General features: G+C 46.0%; 1 protein-coding gene across 1 annotated transcript in view; it reads left to right on the forward strand.

Moving 5' to 3' along the window:
• Nucleotides 1-13,415, forward strand: part of NOTCH2 (notch receptor 2) — an 88,134-nt gene that overhangs the window by 70,727 nt on the left and 3,992 nt on the right. The window contains exons 24-32 of the mRNA XM_057411183.1: nucleotides 495-1,024; nucleotides 1,793-2,140; nucleotides 2,374-2,516; nucleotides 3,178-3,388; nucleotides 3,976-4,072; nucleotides 4,656-4,824; nucleotides 10,319-10,620; nucleotides 10,973-11,120; nucleotides 13,266-13,363. Coding sequence (XP_057267166.1) covers nucleotides 495-1,024; nucleotides 1,793-2,140; nucleotides 2,374-2,516; nucleotides 3,178-3,388; nucleotides 3,976-4,072; nucleotides 4,656-4,824; nucleotides 10,319-10,620; nucleotides 10,973-11,120; nucleotides 13,266-13,363 — 2,046 coding nt within the window. The remainder of the gene's footprint in view (nucleotides 1-494; nucleotides 1,025-1,792; nucleotides 2,141-2,373; nucleotides 2,517-3,177; nucleotides 3,389-3,975; nucleotides 4,073-4,655; nucleotides 4,825-10,318; nucleotides 10,621-10,972; nucleotides 11,121-13,265; nucleotides 13,364-13,415) is intronic.

Genomic DNA, 13,415 nt, shown 5'->3' on the forward strand with positions numbered 1-13,415 from the left:
TCACTGGTCCACAGTAGGTGAATGTTATCTTTTCTGTACTACTTGCAAAGCTGTCCCCTTGGACACACTTTGCTCACATCCTTTATCTGCTTAGCTGGGAAACCCAGGGCTTCCAGGTGCCCTAAGAGAGCGATGCTGCCTGTTGTTGCCCCCAGCAGTTCTGCTGTTGAGGCATGACAGCTGGCTTTTCTGGCTTAAACCTAGCATTACATTGTGACTATTTACTTTGCTATCTTGTGTTCTGTGTGCTTGCTTCAAGATGCCCCTTGTTCATGGCTCTTGTAAATCCATTTCAAAATGTATCAGAGCCTGGTAGGTTCCTGGTATAACTCTGAGGCTAGATCAGAAAATTATGGCTCCTGCGATGAGGCTAGAGGTTTTATGAGGGAGAAAGGGTTTGCCTTTTTCCTCTTGCCTCCAGCCCTCAGAGCATTGAAGAATAAGTTTGTGAGCTTGATTGTTTTGCCTTTTTGCCTTCTTTTCCCCCTCCATAGAGTTATTCTGGAGCAAAATGTGAGTTCAGCAGCCACAGTACTTGTGGACAAGTGAAGTGCAAGAAAGGAGAGCAGTGCATCCAGACATCTTCTGGTCCACGATGCTATTGCCCCAGGCTATCTGTGGGAGAGGAGTGCCAGACAAACACAGGTTGTGCCAGTGCCCCCTGCCAGAATGGTGGAAGCTGCCACCCTCATTCTCAGCCTCCTTACTATTATTGTCAGTGCCCGGTTCACACCCAAGGCAGCCAGTGTGAACAGCCCGTAACTTTCAGCCCAGAGCCCCGAGGATGTTTGGATTCCCAGTGTGCAGAAAAAGCAAAAGATGGCTATTGTGATGAAGACTGTAACACTCATGCCTGCCAGTGGGATGGAGGCGACTGCTCACTGACAATGGAAGATCCTTGGGCCAACTGCTCCTCTTCATTGCGCTGCTGGATGCTTTTCAATGGACAGTGTGATGAGTTCTGCAACACACCAGAGTGCCTGTTTGACAACTTTGAGTGTCAGCAAAATAGCAAAACATGCAAGTAAGGCTTCATCCTGAGAACAGGTTCTCTGCATCACTAATGTATCTCCTGCTAGTGCTTTCAATAATTGGTACACTTTGTGCCTGCTGCTCCTGTCTCTTCCATTGTTTCTGTTGCTGGTCCTTGCCCTTGCTGAAAGTTTGGCATCAGGGAGTTTCTGCTGCTTTGTGTACTTTTTGTCTATTTTTGGAAAGAAGTTCTGGAATTTGTATGCAATGAACTAAGTTGATATCCTGAGCATTGGTGGTGCTTGATGGAAATGCTCTTCTTGCTTTGGAAATGTAAATAGGAGGCATTTCACCTTGTACTGGGTTTTAATAGTACTGCCTCCTATCCTGAATTTCACTCTATACCAGCAATACCTCTGTTTTTATCCCAGCTGTATTTGCTACCTCTGAATGTGCTTTCTAGTGTGTTTTTTGTGGCACTTCTTTCTCTTCAGCTGTGATAAATGTTACAGCTTTGCTGTGATGATTCTCCCTTGGTGAGGCAAGAAGTGTTATAGCTTTGTCTTAGTGAACAGAATAAGCAGTTCTCTTCCACTGATACCAGAAATGAACCACCTGTTTTTGAGGTGTCCTGTGTTTCCTAATTCCACCCTGCCAAGTTGCAGGCTTATCCTGGGATTGTATATCTTCTCATATATCCTTAATATTATTTTATCTCAAATGGTTATGAAGAATGTCAGGCTTTGGCCCCTAGACTGCAGGTACACTGTACAGAATGCATATGGCCTATATGCTGCCTGTAACTGTTTCACTGTTCTAGGTATGACAAGTATTGTGCAGATCACTATGCAGATGGCCGCTGTGACCAGGGCTGTAATAGTGAAGAGTGTGGCTGGGACGGTCTGGATTGTGCTGGTGACAAAGCTGAGAAGCTGGCTGAAGGGACACTGATTATTGTGGTCTTGATGCCTCCTGACGAGCTGCTGGGTGATGTTCGCAGTTTCTTGCGCACCTTGGGAACTCTCCTGCACACCAATCTGAGAATCAAGCTGGACTCCCAGGGAAACCCCATGGTATTCCCATACTATGGGGAGAAATCTGCAGCACGGAGTCGGCGATCGCTTGTGGTCATTCGCAAGCACAGAGAACTAGAGCAAGAGGTCATTGGGTGAGTAGATGCCTTTGTTTTCCTCTAGCCTTGTTATGCTGGTAGCTCTTGCTTTTAGGTATCTGGGCCATTCTGGACCCTCTGGGGCTGTGGTCTGTTTTTGTTGTTGGTTTTTTTTAATGGGAACAAATTCAGTTCTGGAGTGGAAAGATTAACTTAAAAACCTGCAGTTTAACCTAGTGCATTTGCAAAGGCATTGCTGACTTCTGTGACCTCTTACTGTGTCTCTGCAGCACCAGGGTGTTCCTGGAGATTGACAACCGCCAGTGTGCAGAGGATTCAGAGCAATGCTTTCACAACACAGAAGCTGCTGCAGCTCTCTTAGCTGCTCAGGCTATCAAGGGCATGTTGCCATATCCTTTTGTGTCTGTCCAAAGTAAGTAACTGCAGAGGGAAAATTGCTTGTGGAGGAAGGAAGTCATCAAATCTGGGCTTGCAGAATTCATGCTCAAATTATTGATCATCATCTTAATATGTCTCACTGTCCAGTAGGGTTTCTGGAAGCTAACTTTTTTCCTTAGTTATAGAAGTGTACGTGTGCAAAATGTTTATTATGCTCTGAGTGGACCTGGTTAGTAAGGCAAGGCATTTAAGTTTGGAGCCTAGTCATAGCTCACCTGTAGAAACATTAATCTCTTTATGTGCTGTGGCAGTGTGTGCACACACTGCACTTATCTTGTCGCCACTAAAAACCATTCATGTGCTCTTAAGTCTTGCATATATCTTTATGTAGATCAGCTCGCTGTACACTAATTGAGGGTGGCCTGTCTTGAGCCAGCAAGACTCCTGTGGAAGGAGAAAGATCTTCAGTTCAGCAGTCATATACTCTAAAAAATACTTTGAGAAGACAGGGTAAATTCTTACAAGAGTTGCAGCAAAGCCTAAACTTCCTCAAGCCTTTGCTCTAAATGTGTCACAGTATAGAGACATTATACTCTCTGTGGGGAAGAGACAGTGAGTGAGAAAAAGAAGTATGTAGATTGTAGATTGTTGTCTCCACCTTGTTAATCTCATTGTATTTTAACTGGAATTTTTAGGTGAACCCTTGTTACCACCAAAGACCCAGTTGCTTTATCTACTTGCTGTGGCAGCTTTGATCATCCTCTTAATCCTTCTCTTGGGTGTGATGATGGCAAAGCGTAAGCGCAAACATGGTTCACTGTGGCTCCCAGAGGGCTTTATTCTGCGCAGAGATCCTAGTAATCATAAGCGCAGAGAGCCAGTTGGGGAAGATGCTGTTGGACTCAAGTAAGTTTGCATTTAGGCCACTGATAGTTTGTTTATTAGTGTGTTAGAGGATTTTGAATGTGGTGTATACATCTTCCATTAAAGGCACTTAACTCCTTTTAAGGTAGAATTTCTTAGGTTATTTCTCTAAATTTTAATACATCTGTTTTGGACAGAAGAACTTTAATCTATAAAATGCTACTAAGAAATTTGATCTCCTGGTTATGTTTGGGTTTTTGACACTGTTTACTTCAGCAGTTGGGTACTGTTTGCCTATTTCCTCCTGGAACAGGCGAGACATTCTTAGGCTGATAGGTGACAATGAACTTTTATTACGTGTAGCCCATTAAGGACATGATTCAGAAATAATTGAAAGCTTCAAAAGATGAAATATATACACTTTTGGTTTTCCACTGAATTAACCAAGTTTGCAGTTCTAAATGCATTTAATGCCATTGTTATCTGCCTGAGATTCCTAATTTCTTAGCCCCTCTGTTTGCAAGCTACCAAACTTGCAAGCATCCCATCCTTGGTCTCTGCAGGCCTGTGTAAGTATCAGTAGTAGCACCTGCTCTGTCTGCAAATGATGTGTTCTCCTTGTTTGTTAGAAATCTGTCAGTCCAGATACCAGAGGGTAACCTGGCAGATTCTGGACCAACTGAACACTGGGCAGGTGATGGTGGACCTCAGCCAAAGAGAGCAAAGGTAAGGAGCTCAGCAACTCGAATACCACCTGAAACCGCGGGTGAGGAAAACACCTGCATTAAGTTGCAGAACATGCTCCTTGCTCAAAACCTCTCTTTGCTCAAGGAATTGTAATGTGTAACTAATGATATCTGAGGAACAAATCCTCAGGTTAACACTGCCACCACAGACCAGTAAAGAAAGCAGGTAACTCCTGTTTCAGTGTCCCCTCCCTACCCAGCCCCTCCTGCATCAAAAGGTAACATTATCAGTGATGTAATGTCTTGCAGTTCAGGCCTCATAATGTATGGTGGGAGTGTAAAAGTTGGGAATGCCAAGCAGAGGTAAATGGAAACCATCATTAGCTTAAAACAACAAGAACCACAAAAAAAAAAGGGGGGGAGAGCAAAAAAAAAGACCCCAAAAACCCCAACCAAAATTCTAACAAACCAACAAACCCCCAAAGAAACCCAAAACACCCCCCCCCCCCCCCAAAAAAAAAAACAACACCAAAACCAACTGAACTAAGAAAACCCTAAGAATGTTCAGTGTCTTTGGCCTCCTGATGAGCGTCCTGAAGTAACTGTTTATTTCCTGTGTTCAGGCTGAGGACCAAGCCTTGCTCCCAGAAGGTGATGAGCAGATAGATCAGCGCCAGTGGACACAGCAGCACTTGGAGGCAGCAGATGTCTGTGGGAGCACATCACTAGCCCTTACACCACCTCAAGCAGATCAAGAAGTGGATGTTCTGGATGTCAATGTCAGAGGACCAGGTCAGTACTCTGAATGCCCATGTGTTCTGCCAGCCTGCCACTGACCTTCCCTATCTCCAGTGGCTGGGTCTGCTAACATTTAAAAAGTATGTGAAGTATACAGGAACATCAGCAGAAATTCTATGATACTTAAGGAAAGCTCATGTGTATTCCAAAAATGAAAGCTGGAGAGATTGGGTCATGGTCTGTACCACATGGAATATCATGTAACCAGGAAAAAAAGAATTCACTTAGGAAGCACCTGCAGGAAGTACAGCTATAGGATCTCCTTTATAACAATGCGTGCCTAAAACATATTGTCAGAATGCCATTGTGGCAGAAATTTGGAATGCATAGTTGTGCAGGAAATAACACCCAGCTTCTCCAACTGGATCACTGCAGAGATTTGTGCCAGTCTGCTAAGGACCAGCTTAGCAGGGCTTATACCTGAGGTGTCTGTTTTTTGGGGTGGAAGCAGGATGGCCTTTTCCTGAATAAAATGACTTATGGCAGACAGTATACCCTGATTTGCAGTGAGTGAGACATCTGTGCTAGAACAGAGCAGCAATACACCAAGATTGTTAATGACTTTAAATTCATAGAATCATAGAACAGTTAGGGTTGGAAAGGACCTGCAGATCATCTAGTTCCAACCCCCCTGCCATGGGCAGGGACACCTCACACTAAACCATATCACCCAAGGCTTTGTCCAACCTGGCCTTGAACACCGCCAGGGATGGAGCATTCACAACCTCCCTGGGCAACCTATTCCAGTGCCTCACCACCCTAACAGGAAAGAATTTCCTCCTTATATCCAATCTAAACTTCCCCTGTTTAAGTTTTAACCCGTTACCCCTTGTCCTATCACTACAGTCCCTAATGAAGAGTCCCTCTCCAGCATCCCTGTAGCCCCCCTTCAGATACTGGAAGGCTGCTATGAGGTCTCCACGCAGCCTTCTCTTCTCCAGGCTGAACAGCCCCAACTTTCTTAGCCTGTCTTCATACAGGAGGTGCTCCACTCCCCTGATCATCCTCATGGCCCTCCTCTGGACTTGTACCGATAGGTCCATGTCCTTTTTATGTTGAGGACACCAGAACTGCACGCAATACTCCAGGTGAGGTCTCACAAGAGCAGAGTAAAGGGGCAGGATCACCTCCTTCAACCTGCTGGTCACGTTCCTTTTGATGCAGCCCAGGATACAGTTGGCTTTCTGGGCTGCGAGTTCACACTGCAGCCGGCTCATGTTCATTTTCTCATCGACCAGCACCCCCAAGTCCTTCTCTGCAGGGCTGCTCTGAATCTTTTCTCTGCCCAACCTGTAGCTGTGCCTGGGATTGCTCCGACCCAGGTGTAGGACCTTGCACTTGGCATGGTTAAACTTCATGAGGTTGGCATCAGCCCACCTCACAAGTGTGTCAAGGTCCCTCTGGATGGCATTCCTTCCCTCCAGCGTATCAACCGAACCACACAGCTTGGTGTCATCGGCAAACTTCCTGAGGGCGCACTCAATCCCACTGTCCATGTGAGTGACAAAGATGTTAAACAAGACCGGTCCCAACACCGATCCCTGAGGGACACCACTCATTACTGGTCTCCAGCCGGACATTGAGCCATTGACCACAACTCTTTGCATGCGGCCATCCAGCCAGTTCTTTATCCACTGAGTGTTCCATCCATCAAATTGATGTCTCTCCAATTTAGAGACAAGGATGTCGTGCGGGACAGCATTGAATGCTTTGCACAAGTCCAGGTAGATGACATCAACTGCTCTACCCCTGTCCATCAGTTCCATAGCCCCATCATAGAAGGCCACCAAATTGGTCAGGCAGGATTTCCCCTCAGTGAAGCCATGCTGGATGTGCACAAGTGCATGTGCAGAGCATTTGCCAGTGAAGACGGAGGCAAAGAAGTCATTAAGAACCTCAGGCTTCTCCAAATCCAGGGTAGCCAGTTCTCCTGATAGCTTCTGGAGAGGGCCCACGTTGTCCCTAGTCTGTCTTTTATTCGCTACATACCTATAGAATCCCTTCCTGTTTTCCTTAACATCCCTCATTTATATCTTCAGCTTACAGTGATCAGCTTATTGAATTCATAGCACGACTGTGAACTTTGAAGGAGATTTCTTTAACATGCACACATGCAGACAGTCTTATCAGTCTCAAATGACTAGATGCAGTAAGAATGCTCTGCTGCTTTTTGTAAGTGTAGCACTAAGGCTGTGTAACCTGGTAGGGGACTGGGTCATCTGGTAGTAAACAGTTCCTGTGTTCTAGAAGAGAGAGGGTTGACCAACAACGTTATCCCGGTCAGAAGAGCTGCAAGCATGGCTTGCGGAGAGGTGATTCTGATTATGTTGCTGCGGTGGCTTTTTATTGGATTCTGTGGGAATATTTCCATGCAATTTAATGATGACTGGACCCATTCTCTTAGTTCCATTGTCTTTTCTGCTCATTGACCCATTAGGTCTCCTAAATACAAAGCACAGGGAAGGAGAGAATTCTGTGTAACGAGTGTGAGAACATAAACCACCGGTTTCTGCCAAATTTAATCTTTATTTCCCCCATTGGAGCTTCTAGTTGTGTGGCGAGGTGAAAGCTTTCCAAGTGCAGGCGATGACGTTCTTAAGACTTCAGACTGCTAATTTTCACATTCACCCAAAGCTTTGTCCAACAATAGCAATGAAATAATACTAACCTGTGAATTGCTTTCCTGCCATTCAGATTTAACTATGGAGCTTGCAGCAAGCTGCTGTAAGTGATCCCCGTCTGCCGCATCAGAAGCAAGCATCTGAGTTACTGTCAGGGAAAGAAATCATTCAAAAAGTCTGAGAAGTGCTTGAGTAATGTATTAGTAAGGAAGGGTAGGATTCCTCACAGTTAATGTAGCTATTCATCTGCCCTGGCCACCTTCCTCTTCCTTTGTAGGCAGAGGAAAGAAATAGGTGCTTCTGAGAGGCAGTTCATCTGTGTCTCGAGCAGAAGTCTCCTGAAGACTAAATGGCTCACACTGCAGGAATGCTTTGCTGCCCCTAATTACAAAGGGTGTTGAGGGTGACTGATTTGAGTGCAGGTGTTTGGGCTGGAGCCATGTGAAGCTGGTGAGTTAGATCCTGTCCACAGGTGCAGGTGGCAAGTTGAACAGTAGAGGTATTTTCTAGAGAGAGGAGGGGCAAGCTGAAATGCCTCAGTGTACCAAGGTGTTGTTCCCTCTCTTAATCCATCGCCTTCTGCAGTCTCTCGAGTTTAGAGGAATCCAAGATGTCCTGTCTCCTATGGAAGTATTGCCTAGAGACTTTGCCAGTGGGTTCTTTGCATCCCAGCTTTCGGTATATTGTGCTTGTATGAGTCCTTCAGTTATAGCTATATGGTGAACAACTGGCTTTACCATATGGCTCTGCATTTTACATGTACTGTCATCTTGAAAGATAGCGAACAGAAGAGTCTTTATAAAATGCTCCTGTCACCTTTGTCTCCCTATGCTGTTCTTTCTCTGTATGTCCACCACCCAGAGTGGTGAGGACATTCTTTTCACTGGAGTTATTGTGAGTGTGTAACCAGGGTAATGCAATTATAGGCATAACTGGTAACACCACCTGTAATTAAAACTGATGAACTGTCCCTATTATATGCCCCTCTTTTCAGTTACTAAAACTTCAGTGGTTCAGACTGGAATTTTCCATGCTGTGTGTCTGCCTCCAGCTGGATCTGTTTGGGTTCTTTTCCAGCTATTTCAGAGAACAAGCTAGAAGGCGAAAAAAAGACATTGTGTCCATAGTTGGTTTTTTTCCTAGTAGTCCATCAAGCACTTAATTGTGGCGGTCTAGCTGAATGTGTTTTTTGCTAGATTCATAAAACTACCCATGTGTGGCCAACTTACAAAGCTCTGAAAAGAGCTGCATGTACCTGAGAGGCTTTTTTGGAGGGTTGCAGCTAATTTTTCCAAAATTTAATGCATACTATAGCTGTGTCCCTGTAGAGCAACTGAGCATGATCATCGAGGACAATTGCAGTGATTGAGCAAGCAAGACCTTTCCTGTGAGTGTTTTTTCCAGGACTGTAGTGCTGAGGAAAAGGAAAGTTCTTTTCTGTGCTCTGTCTCTCTGCTCTTTGTGTCAGGGCAGTATGGAGGAGACCACAGCCTGACTTGAATACTGAGAAGTGTTCCTCTGGGACGAGGCAGAGCCAGCAGTGGGAGGGAGAAGCACAAAAGGAAGTATAGCCTTGGCCCATAGGCAAGAGGGTCTGTAGACACGACTGGATCTTGGAACTGAACCCAGGCCCATATGTCAACACTTCGCTGCCGTCCAACAAATTCTGAGAAAGCAGCTCGGTGAAAGGCTGTGTGTCCTGTCATTTTAAGCCACCAGGAGGAGCGGGCATTCTGCTGCTGACAGCCTGGCTGCGAGCAGATCTGGAGGCCACAGCCCTGCTCTCTGCCGCTGCTCGACACTGTTCCCTGTGGCAGAACGGTAGATTGCCAGAAAGTTTTGGTACTGCTGTTAAGGGAGAGATCAAGGAAAGCTACGTGGTCTGAAGCTGGGAAATGGAAGCAGTGCTCATGCACTTCATGCAGTGCAGATAGTGCACGGCGGACTGAGAAGTGTGCATTCAGGGAAGCTGTTGTCTGTAGGGTCTAGGGAGGTCCCCTGCTTGTCCATGGAATAAATCAGGCAGTTGCTGAAAGATTGTCTTCAGTTTCTGTTAGCAGGCCACACTGGAGAAGCAAAATTTGTGTTCACCTTTGCAGAGCTCCAATGGGGTGCTTAGCACAGAGTGGTTCGCTCTTGCTGCGATCTTAGTCTGTCTTATTTTCTTTGTGCCTGTAATGTCTGTGGGGTAAAGCAGTAAAATCAGTAAGCAAGCATTAGCATCTACAGTTGAAGTCTTTGGCTTTGAGTAGTGAATATCTTGTAATGTTCAAAGCCTGCTGAAACTGAAGCACCTCAATGCTTGTGTATATGTAGGATGCTACTTCATCTTCAGGGTCCTTCTCATGAAGACCTTGGTGTGTAACAGGTATGAAGGCTTTTGTCTGCATTTAACTTCAGATTAATACCTGCAAAATGCCACCAATAATCAGTGGCTAGTTGTCCAATAATTTTTTTGTGTCAGTTGTTTGTTTTCCCTAGGTATACAATTAGAATATCCATGTGAATACTTACACTTAATCATCTGAACTCTCTGAATGTTATAACGCTTGCTTCTCTCTAGGAATTTAGGTAGCCTCTATGTTTTGAGGAAGTTTTCCACCTGAGCAGCAAATTTTTTTTGTTTTATAGCTATCTTACTTATTTGAGAAGTATCTGAGTTCTCTTTGGGTGAGGTAGGTATTAAAGTCCTGCTTGGAAAGAAAACAGCTCACTAACTCTGTTGGGCTTTACAATAAGAGGAAAGGTATGGGTTAAAGTGACTGGAGAGATTGTCTGTAGCTGTAGGTGCTCAAGGGGAGGGGAATGTGAGACGGTTTCCTTTCCTTTGCTGTCACCAGTTTACTATGATATCTCTTCTGTTGCAGATGGATGTACTCCACTTATGTTGGCATCTCTGCGTGTGGGCAGCTCCGATATCAGTGAGGAAGATGAGGATGCAGAAGATTCCTCAGCGAATATAATAACAGATTTGATCTACCAAGGTGCCAACCTGCAGGCCCAGACAGACCGCACTGGGGAGATGGCGCTGCACTTAGCAGCCCGTTACTCAAGAGCAGATGCTGCAAAACGTTTGCTGGATGCTGGTGCGGATGCTAATGCCCGGGACAACATGGGGCGGACTCCCCTGCATGCAGCTGTAGCTGCTGATGCCCAGGGTGTCTTCCAGGTACAGCAACTAAAGAACTCACTTAAAAGTAGCTGTGCTCTGTAATTATATGGACCAGCCCAAGCTGCACTGTTCACTCACAGCCTTGCTTCATGCCTTCCACAGTGTGATGGCCAGGTGAAACTATTTTGCATCCAGTTTCTTCAGGTATTCATAGCTTGAAGAGCTCAGCATGCGTGAATCATCTGGCATGTATTTATTTGGTCTGTTTGCCTCTGTCATCTGTTATCTGTATCCTTACGTTTCAGTGCTCAGGCTGCTTTCTCATTATAAAGTTTCTCTTGAGTTTCTGCTAAATCCTTAGGTTTGGTCTGTAGTGGTATTGAAAAACTCTATCTTCCCTGTTGTCCAGATCCTGATCCGTAACAGAGTGACGGACTTGGATGCTCGGATGAATGATGGAACGACCCCGTTAATTCTGGCTGCACGTCTGGCTGTGGAAGGAATGGTGGCTGAGCTAATTAATTGCCAGGCAGATGTGAATGCCGTAGATGACCACGGTAATGTGAACATGACATACTGGGCTGGGCAAATATTTGTTACGATATGAGTAAGGAGGGATGGGCTTCTGCTCTCCCAGAGTGAGGGCTGCTCATAAATTCCGTGGCTAAATCACATACTGGGCTCTCTGGTGGAAGTTTTCCCAGCAATAATAGACTGCAGGCTGCTTGTACAGCAGCTTGTTTAGACAGTCCTGGAAAAGAAGCAGAAATATGGGGTTGGATATTGTGGGATTTTCTGGAATGCAGATGTGACTCTCTGGATAGGTTATTTTAAAGATAAAAATAAAAAATCATAGAATCATAGAACAGTTAGGGTTGGAAAGGACCTGCAGGTCATCTAGTTCCAACCCACCTGCCATGGGCAGGGACACCTCACACTAAACCATATCACCCAAGGCTTTGTCCAACCTGGTCTTGAACACTGCCAGGGATGGAGCATTCACAACCTCCCTGGGCAACCCATTCCAGTGCCTCACCACCCTAACAGGAAAGAATTTCCTCCTTGTATCCAAACTAAATTTCCCCTGTTTAAGTTTTAACCCATTACCCCTTGTCCTATCACTCCAGTCCCTAATGAAGAGTCCCTCTCCAGCATCCCTGTAGCCCCCCTTCAGATACTGGAAGGCTGCTATGAGGTCTCCACACAGCCTTCTCTTCTCCAGGCTGAACAGCCCCAACTTTCTTAGCCTATCTTCATACAGGAGGTGCTCCACTCCCCTGATCATCCTCGTGGCCCTCCTCTGGACTTGTTCCAACAGTTCCATGTCCTTTTTATGTTGAGGACACCAGAACTGCACACAATACTCCAGGTGAGGTCTCACAAGAGCAGAGTAGAGGGGCAGGATCACCTCCTTCAACCTGCTGGTCACGTTCCTTTTGATGCAGCCCAGGATACGGTTGGCTTTCTGGGCTGCGAGTTCACACTGCAGCCGGCTCATGTTCATTTTCTCATCGACCAGCACCCCCAAGTCCTTCTTCACAGGGCTGCTCTGAATCTCTTCTCTGCCCAACCTGTAGCTGTGCCTGGGATTGCTCCGACCCAGGTGTAGGACCTTGCACTTGGCATGGTTAAACTTCATGAGGTTGGCATCAGCCCACCTCACAAGCGTGTCAAGGTCCCTCTGGATGGCATTCCTTCCCTCCAGCGTATCAACCGAACCACACAGCTTTTTGTCATCGGCAAACTTGCTGAGGGTGCACTCAATCCCCCTGTCCATGTCAGTGACAAAGATGTTGAACAAGACCGGTCCCAACACCGATCCCTGAGGGACACCACTCGTTACTGGTCTCCAGCCGGACATTGAGCCGTTGACCACAACTCTTTGTGTGCGGCCATCCAGCCAGTTCTTTATCCACCAAGTGGTCCATCCATCAAATTGATGTCTCTCCAATTTAGAGACAAGGATGTCGTGTGAGACAGTGTTGAACGTTTTGCACAAGTCCAGGTAGATGACATCGACTGCTCTACCCCTGTCCATCAGTTCTGTAGCCCCATCATAGAAGGCCACCAAATTGGTCAGGCAGGATTTCCCCTCAGTGAAGCCATGCTGGCTGTCACCAAGCACCTTGTTGTTTTTCATGTGCCTTAGCATGCCTTCCAGGAGAATCTGCTCCAAGATTTTGCCAGGCACAGAGGTGAGACTGACTGGTCTGTAATTCCCTGGGTCATCCATTTTCCCCTTCTTGAAAATGGGGGTTATATTTCCCTTTTTCCAGTCATCGGGAACTTCACCTGACTGCCATGATTTCTCAAATATGATGACCAGTGGCTTCACAACTTCATTCGCCAGCTCCTTCAGGACCCACAGATGGATTTCATCAGGACCCATGGACTTGTGCACATTCAGATTTTTAAGATGGTCTTGAACCAGATCCTCTTCTACAGTGGGCCCAAGGTCTTCATTCTCACAGTCCCTGAAAAAACAAATCCCAGAGCAAGTGCTGGAAGTCCCATTGCATCTTGGTAGCATAGCGGTATGTCACAGCACGGTGCTTTCCAAAGCAGAAATGTAACTCCAGGACATGTTCATGTGTTGTGAGCTGCACTGCAGTTGCTTTCTTCCCTCAGCATGCTCTGTCCATCTTGGTGCTTTAGAAGGTAGCTCCTTAGTTTGTTACTGAAGTTGTTGGTTTTCCCTGCAGGTAAATCTGCTCTTCACTGGGCTGCTGCTGTCAATAACGTGGAAGCAACACTAGTGCTGCTGAAAAATGGAGCCAACAGAGACATGCAGGATAACAAGGTACAATTTGGGTGTGCTCAGCAGAGCTGTGCTTCCTAGCTCAAAGCATCCT

The sequence above is a fragment of the Pezoporus wallicus genome, unplaced genomic scaffold (genome assembly GCF_028554395.1).
Source record: "Pezoporus wallicus isolate ANWC-B61680 ecotype Strahan unplaced genomic scaffold, APGP_CSIRO_Pwel_v1 contig_8779, whole genome shotgun sequence".
In the NCBI taxonomy this organism is placed as follows: Eukaryota; Metazoa; Chordata; class Aves; order Psittaciformes; family Psittacidae; genus Pezoporus; species Pezoporus wallicus.